Here is a 7,834-nt window from a genome sequence, read left to right on the forward strand (position 1 = left end):
TAAGAAACAAGACAAAGCGTTGATTCATGCTAAAAGGGCCAGAAACATAAGGACGGTCTTATTAGATCCAAAGGATACGACTGTAGAATCTGCCCAGTTTCGGTATGGATTTTTCCTGACCTTTTCCTGCGGCTGGAAGCATCCCTACTATTTTCAAGCCTTTCACCAAGACCATGATTGTGTTTGCATCAGCTAAATGTATAGCATCAGATTTTGGGTCAAAAAGATGTTCAAACTTCAAGTAGTTGGTACAGGGACTTCAGATGTCCGTATTCGCTCCTTATCAGGTTGAAGAACATTATTGCTGATGCTCACATGCCTTTCAAGTGCATGAAAATGGTCTGTCATGAAGGAAAGCCCGTGGCTATCCGAGAGAAGCTTTTCAAGATTCTTACCAGGCACATCAACAGTGCCAACACGGTGGTAGAGATAAAACATCTGCTCAGGTGCGGCAGATTTATTCATGGTACGTCTGTCTGTTTTTCAAATGAATTGTCTGCACCTTCCAGGCCTATCTTTTCGAGAACATCCCGATGCCCCAGTCATCATTAACCGGTGGAGACTGACTGTAAGCATACGTTGATCTTCGTCAAAGGGTCCCTAAAGAACTCATCTCGCGTTTTGTAAAAATATGTCCGACTTGTCAAGTTCGCCGGGGAGGTTCGCGCCTCACCCCTCCTAATTCAAGAAGAAGCTCACCCCGTCTCGAGATAGTATCTCGTTCCCCAAAACTTCCATCGCCACCCATATCAAGATGTGAATCCAGTCTGAACGTTCAATTGCCGTTGGACAGGCCACAGGCGAGCTACTTGACTCAGTTTAATGGCCACAATAGCTGGTTGGAGAGTCAAAGGGGTATACACCAACGGTCAAACTTGAGCCCCGGACACGCCTTTGCCAAAGCAACGCCCCCCCTGCCCAGTTCAGTTTCTGCATTGGACTCTCCCTATGGGGATCTCCCAGATCCATCGTCACAGGTTAATTATAATTCGGGTTTCGCTACTGCACATGGCCCGTCTAGCCATCGAGACTTTTAGAGTTCTCCATTCGACCGGCGAATCATCAGATGGGTTCGAAATGGCCCCGACAATATGGTACCTTGGGTTTATTTCTTTCTCTGTTCTTTTTCTTTCTCTTCTTGCTCTTTCAATTTCTAATGCAAAGAATGTATTTTTCTCAAGTAATATTTAGCAGTTTTTAACAAACGTTTGTGATCGTTGGAGAAGTACGTGCACTTGACTAAACCAAGCGTTAAGTCATGATTCGTAAGGCACTCATTGCCAAAAATCGGTCTATTTTATGTTGAAGACGCATAGCTTATCCGATATTCTACCCTAAACAATGAAGCAGCCCTCAGGCGTGGCTCAGTTGTTCTCCCAAACGGTTTGGGACTCAAGGACAGTTTCCATTGTAAGCATACTCCTCTACATGATGCTAATAGGAACTGGCTGTAATGCTCCGGTTCCATTACGATTGAAGCGGCAGGCATTTTCGGATCGGCTTGACCACGACCCAGCTCTGACATGGTTATTCGAAACTGTCAAGAGTAGAAAATCTTTTATTGTACAAACAAGCAAAATCCATCAAAACTGAAACGTAGCCTAGCGTCTTGAAACGATTTGAGGTACACCACACAACTATAATAATTGTAGAAAAAGAAAAAGAAAGAAAGTATATTGATCGCTGCTCCCAAGCCCTCCTGAAAATGGATTACACCGACGGTTAGACCGGAAGTGAGAACTTCTTTCCTTTCATGACCCTACTCCTGTTTAGTGCATCATCAGGCTCTAAGATTCTCGGTGACTTACTTGGTATAATAGATATAAAAGAAATCCGAGTATAGAAGTGTTTGGACGATGCCTGCTACAACAGGGACGGGCTGAAAGTAGCTTTCCGCGAAATAGCGATAGATCCAATTAGGTATGTAGAGGGCGCGGTATAGACCCAATGCAAATAGGTAGTGAGTTGTTATAGTATCTGCCTCGCCGGTACGTTGAAGCATGAAGAGCTGAGGTAGGATGGCAACAGATTCAAGCCAAATCGAGAACGTCCAGAGAATCTTGCTATTGTCAGAGGCCGCATGGAAATACAAATGATTGATGAACTGACTTCGGAGAAACTATAGTCATGTGGGAAGAGAAGAGCTAGCAAAGCACCAATCCCGAGGAGGTATTGGACTTTGAATGTATCGATATTCGGATCATGTGTGGGTTTATAGTCATTAAGCATGAGATAGATGATATAGGCTGATGAGCCAATGAACAGTATCTTGAAAGTCGTGTTGTATAGAGATTCGGAAAAGGCCCAGAAGAGATCTAGAAGATCGGCAAGGATTAGAGAAGTCTTGCGAGAGGCGACGGCGAAGAGAAAATGAAGCCCTTACCAAGATAGCGAGTCACAAAAACCATCAAATACAAAGCCTGTGATTTGAATGACAGTCCAGAACAGCTCTAGCTTGCGGATTAGATTGAGCACTACAGGTGGCAAGCGGAAACCCATACACTAGACGACTTCATTTTATGTAGAAGAATAAAGATGGACGCGAGGTGCGAAAAATCAGCTAGTTCGAATGTTAGAACAATCGCAAGATAGTATCACAAAGCACTCACCCAAAAGCCTGAAGATGTTCATGATGGTTTAGAATCTGGGCGAGTTGGTTTAGGAAACACCAAATATATAATGAATGAAAGTGAAGATTGTTTGATGATGGGTTAAGGATTTCCTATAATCAATCGCCATGCAATTTGCATAAACCAGTGAGTTCCACTTTTGGTATGGAGCATAGTAATAGTTAGTCGCACCCTTGGGAAGGCCCTGAACAATGTTGACACGAAGCCACAACAAGCAGGCGCGACAAGCAAACTCCCCGCCCCACACACCGCGCTCGAGATGCCGCAATTCCACCTGCAGGGTATACTTGAGCTCTCTTTTCAATGAACTCAAATACCAACTATACACTCCTTTGCTCTTCTTTTCCTTATACTGCATATTTTATTTAGTTGTTTTAGTCTTCTCCCCCCCCCCCCGGCACCTTGTCATTGTTATTTTCATTTTTTAGTACTTGTATCAACCAATAAGAGAGCGAAAGGCAGAAATCCACATGGCTTTAGAATTTTGAGCAGTTCTCATTCTCAAGTGGCAATGATTCCCAGCATTGTATTCTGTACTTTCAGAAGATCGCGCTAACATGTGCGCTTTCACCATCCGCAATCCGCTGCAGGTGTCCCTCTGCGAGTTCACTTTTCAAAGCGCAAATGGAGCTATCTCTATCTAGTCTGTCCCAGTCCCGCATTCCAGTTCGTTTTGATTTCTGAGTGTCTGCAGTCTGCTCCATAAGCCGATCCCTGTCTGCGTCTAATTGCCAAAGGCGCTTTTCCGTGAGGGCATCTAGGTCAGATGGGAAGCATCTCCCCCCTGATATAATCGAACAAAGGCCCGTAAGATGATTCATGTACCTCGGGGTACGAGGATAGGGGGCTCCCGTAACACTTCCTTGGCGGTAGGTAGGGTGACGATGAGTATCCACACCCGGCCCTGGCATATGGCCACTGCGCGGGCCAGTCGGGGGCCCATAGGTCCCAGCCGACATGGGTCCACGGCGGGCGGGGACACTGGTCCAAACATTTTCCTTGAAGCTCGGCCCTCCGCGAGGACGAGTGGGAGCCGATAGTAGCGATATGTTTGAGCTATGGGTTTGCGAAGACAAGGACTTGGGCCCATGGGAGGGACCAGATGGCGGTGAATGGTCCTGTGCTGTGCTATATGCCCTTGGGTAGCTTGGAATACTGCCAGAATGTGCTTGATTCAATTCACTAGAGCCTTTCCCCTGGATCTCGAGGGAAGGAGCCCGACCCGAAATATCAGAGTCCGGTCCTTTCTCTGAAGAGCAACCGGCTCCATCCAGAAGCGGAAAATCACGTCCTGTCTCGTCTTGAGTCGGCTTGGTTTTGCTCAATGTTGCATGCTCGTGATGGGATGGCGAATGTTCCGAGTTCTTCGATAAGCGACGACAGGAAACTGGCTGAGATGCCGGTGACCTAACCCTGTTGTCGAACTGGAAACCACTGACCCTGTCTAGGAATGGTGATGACCGTCTCGAATTAGAAATCGATCCAGGGGCAGAGGTGTATGCAGAAGGAGCCCCACGGGGGGACGGTGATCGTCGTCTGTGGGCTATATAGTTCTCTGTATGGCGGTCCCTACGACCCTCTTGGATAGGACTCCGAGAACGAGGGACCATCGGTCCACGAGCGAAATTATCTCGCAACAAGCTACGCCTGGAAGGTGAAGCTGGTCTAGTGTACTGGTCAGATGCAGTCAGCGCAGGGCGCTCTCTTCTGGCTGGTCTAAAATCTAGGTTAGGTGATGGATCTCGAAGCCGCTTTGACATGTTCCGATTCCGGGAGAAGTCACGAGGTCGACTATCAGCATACGGTGACCTTATACGCCAAGAAGTAGGAGCTGGAGACCTGGGTCGTCCTTCGCGTCTGGGTGAGAATCTTCTTGGGGGGGAGCATGTCTTCAAGTATGAGCTAGGACCGTTATCTCTGTTGTAGAAAGACGGGCTTCGGGATGAGCGACCCCTAAAAGCGGGAGGTGAACGACTGCGTCCGCGACCATATGGCCGACTTGAGGATGGCACCCATGTATCAGCAACTAGACGAGGGGAACGATTCCGTGGCGATCTACTGCGTCTAATATAACCACGAGGACCTGCCGGGCGATAGCTCTCTCCGCCACGGTGATCATCAAATCTATGAGTAATTCGTTAGCCCAGGTTTCAAGACAAGAGACTGTCAACTTAGGGTGTAAGAGAGAAGAATAAAATGGCAAAAGAAGGGGGGTGGCGTAAACATGTACCTTCTGTTGCGATCCCAGTCCATTCGGCGACAAACAGACAAATTTTCGTAAAATAAATGTCACCGGACTGCGCAGAAAGTATCACTATGAATAGGCAGCTAGTATCTAGGCTAGAGACAAAATGGATGATTGAAGCTACACCTGAAAGCAGGTAATGGGCATGGGCCGAGACGCTGTCATACCTGTCTGAGACAGTTGACAGGGCAAGTATCACATGACTCAACTACCGATGTTGTTTGATTTTGTTTTGTCTCTCTCTTCAGTCCAACATACTCTTATTCAATGGACTACGCGTGTTGACAAGAATTGAATCTTGAATGGGAGACTAACCAGTCTGCTATGGCTTAAGAGAGGTCGAAGAATGGAGGGATCGCAAAAGACACTATCAGTACCTATTCGGCATAGTTATGCCCCTTGTATAATAGCCACTGCTCTTTGAGCCTTGCTTTCAGAATAATCAGACAAGAAGAGGATGAAAGATATTCTACAACATTATGAATCTCAAGAGATACAGAGCCGAGAACAACGACTTCCTTGATACAGGTGTTGTAAAGCATGCATGGTAAAAACTCGTTGGAAGCGATATCAGTGCCGGTTTCGTTTTTCTTCTTCCTTTTTGAGCCTTTTCCGACTTTCCTGGGCAATCATATCGCTTAGATCTTCCTGGAACCCCCAACTAGAATTGTTTTCCTGTTGCCTCTGGGATTCATAAAGCTTTCGAACATTTTCTTTGCTAAATCCCTCACTTGACTGTAGAGCATCTGGGTCCACAGAGACATCAACGTCGCCAGGCTTCTTGCGCTTCCGATTTTGTTCATCAGCACCGAGCACCGCCAAGTTTTCTGGAGGCGCAGCGAGATCATATACCCTGTCACCACCGAAGAAGCCCCGCACATTGGCCTGTCGCTCTGGGATAACTTGAAAAGCGCTCTTATGGCTTACAGGCTCTTCTGTCTGTGTGCCTCGATAGTGCTTGCGCACGTCAAATTCCCCTGAAACATTTTCTTCGCCAGCTAACTCAGAGGGAACAGATGATGCCAACCCACTTGGCGTCTCAAGTCCACTAGGAGTTTGCACGCCCGCTTCCATGTCCTCTTCGTCTTCCTCGTCTTCTTCATCCTCACTCTCCTCGTCAGAAGGCTCAGGTTCTTGTAGCTCACCCCAGAGATCCTTCTCAACAGGCTCGCCTTGCTGCATTGTCTGCTGCGGTTGCAATACACCAAATATATCACCTCCATAGAGGGGACGATTGTGCTCATCTACTGGTGGCTTTCCGTAGCCACCAGGATGATATCCCCACATGGCACCAGGAGGGGGGGGGGCGTTGAGACCTGGAATCTTCAAAGCCGGATATGATGGAGGTGGGCCGTACCTCTGTTGGTTGATTAACCAAGGAGGAGGGGCGCCCGGTGGCATATTGAGAGCTTCCTTGAGCTCAGCGCTAAGCTCACCGGGCCGTAAATGTCTAAGGTTGGTTTCATATTCCTTACCCTCATAGTAAACCTCGCCATAACGAGTAAGTTCCGGCTTAGTTTGAAATCGGAAAAATGCTTCGTATAGTTTCTGATAATCGATATCCAATCTTCCCATCTTTGGTTGTACCCTCTCTCTTTGCTTCTGTTTGAGTGTCGCTTGTTCTTGCTTCTCCAGGGCAGCATCGCGCATTTCCGAAATCCCAGTCTCCTGAATGAATTTAGGTAAAGCGAAAGGCGGTTTCTCAATTCCTCGCTTCGAAGAGAGGTATTCTCGTTTTAAGGACCAATGTGAAGGGACCGGGACAACATTGCGATGGGATTTTATGTGAACAAGAAGCCGAGGATCGGGGGCCGAAGTGTCTGTCCACTCGACAATTTCTGGTCTTCGAACCATTGCTTTCAATTCAGCAACAGAAAGCTTGTTCAGTTCCTTGCGCTTTCTTTTTGAGAGTTTGGGCGCCTTTTCTTCTTCGTCCGGGATTTCATCGTCATCATCAAAATATATTTCCGGCTTTTCGGGCTCTTTTGTTGATGTTGGGTTATCCCCGACCTCATCGAATCTGTCAATGATATGCTTATATACTTGCCATAACGGGTCCTCTAGGTCTGGAGACGCAGCATTATGCCCTTGATCGCCACTACCTCGTGAGACATCAGTCGATAGAACCACCTCTGTCTGAGATTTCGTATGTGTTTCATCAAGCGTCGCGTCGGTAGCCTAGAGAAAGTCAGTTTACTCTTGAGGTTTGCACCGTAATAAACGGACCTGCGTTTTCAAGGCTTTTTTCCTTGCCCTTCTCAATTGGTTCTTGCTTGACCTCATTATAAAAGCCCGTCAAACAAGAGATATGCTCGAGCGGCAACCTAGTATGCTCTACTTATTTCGCACTGTTGGGCATATGAATGCATATACAAATGATTGGTGAAGGTGAAAGCCAATGTACTGCGATGCTTTGATCAGAGGGGTTCAGACGTAAAATGAGTCGTGTTAAGGTACATCCTGTGACATTACCCGTCAGTATATCACGTGCTGATACAGATAGAGACTTGCTGTGTTTGTATTGATAACATAATGAAGATCATTGAAATGTCAAATATTACTGCGTATAAGCTACGTATTATCTACCCAGCTAGTTGCAGGGCGGCGAGGCTTTTTTACCAAACACCAGTAGCGCGAGTAACTGACTATTTATCTCATGAACGAGTGATCTACCGTGACATTAAAATCTAAGTCTACGTACATAGCCTTTGTTTTCTCTGATTTGGTAGAAACCCGTGAGAGCGTAGACTGGAAACATTTTCGAAATTGAGGGGATTCAGTTGCATAGGGCACATCCAAGCCTACAGAGGTCATCTTCGGAGGTTTCAAGTAAACCCATTAAGCTTCTGTATATCTCTAAGAGTTTCAGATCGGACTGAGCGAAGATTCACAGTCACAAAGAGCAAGTAATGAGCATCTATGAATATCCCAGAATAAATCTGATGAAACAAAATTGCGC

General features: G+C 46.7%; 4 protein-coding genes across 4 annotated transcripts; 1 reads left to right on the plus strand and 3 right to left on the minus strand.

Moving 5' to 3' along the window:
• Positions 1 to 315: 315 nt before the first annotated feature.
• On the plus strand, positions 316 to 1,131 carry ANOM_011448 (uncharacterized protein; the record flags this gene model as incomplete). Its single annotated transcript, XM_015556704.1, has 2 exons — positions 316 to 470; positions 596 to 1,131. 2 exons carry the CDS (start codon positions 316 to 318, stop codon positions 1,035 to 1,037), a joined length of 597 nt encoding a protein of 198 aa, XP_015401078.1. The 3' UTR covers positions 1,038 to 1,131.
• Positions 1,132 to 1,456: 325 nt separating this feature from the next.
• On the minus strand, positions 1,457 to 2,631 carry ANOM_011449 (HDEL receptor protein; the record flags this gene model as incomplete). Its single annotated transcript, XM_015556705.1, has 6 exons — positions 1,457 to 1,759; positions 1,809 to 2,059; positions 2,110 to 2,315; positions 2,384 to 2,450; positions 2,502 to 2,560; positions 2,610 to 2,631. 6 exons carry the CDS (start codon positions 2,629 to 2,631, stop codon positions 1,723 to 1,725), a joined length of 642 nt encoding a protein of 213 aa, XP_015401077.1. The 3' UTR covers positions 1,457 to 1,722.
• Positions 2,632 to 3,169: 538 nt separating this feature from the next.
• ANOM_011450 (uncharacterized protein) lies at positions 3,170 to 4,390 on the minus strand (the record flags this gene model as incomplete). The annotated part of the gene is made up of 1 exon (XM_015556706.1): positions 3,170 to 4,390. One exon carries the CDS (start codon positions 4,388 to 4,390, stop codon positions 3,170 to 3,172), a length of 1,221 nt encoding a protein of 406 aa, XP_015401075.1.
• Positions 4,391 to 5,445: 1,055 nt separating this feature from the next.
• ANOM_011451 (U2 snRNP complex subunit CUS1) lies at positions 5,446 to 7,295 on the minus strand (the record flags this gene model as incomplete). The annotated part of the gene is made up of 2 exons (XM_015556707.1): positions 7,102 to 7,295; positions 5,446 to 7,053 (listed from the first exon to the last, which is right to left on the minus strand). Exons 1-2 carry the CDS (start codon positions 7,156 to 7,158, stop codon positions 5,446 to 5,448), a joined length of 1,665 nt encoding a protein of 554 aa, XP_015401076.1. The 5' UTR covers positions 7,159 to 7,295.
• Between the last annotated feature and the right edge of the window lie 539 nt (positions 7,296 to 7,834).

The sequence above is a fragment of the Aspergillus nomiae genome (assembly GCF_001204775.2).
Source record: "Aspergillus nomiae NRRL 13137 chromosome Unknown contig00680, whole genome shotgun sequence".
Classification (NCBI taxonomy): domain Eukaryota; kingdom Fungi; phylum Ascomycota; class Eurotiomycetes; order Eurotiales; family Aspergillaceae; genus Aspergillus; species Aspergillus nomiae.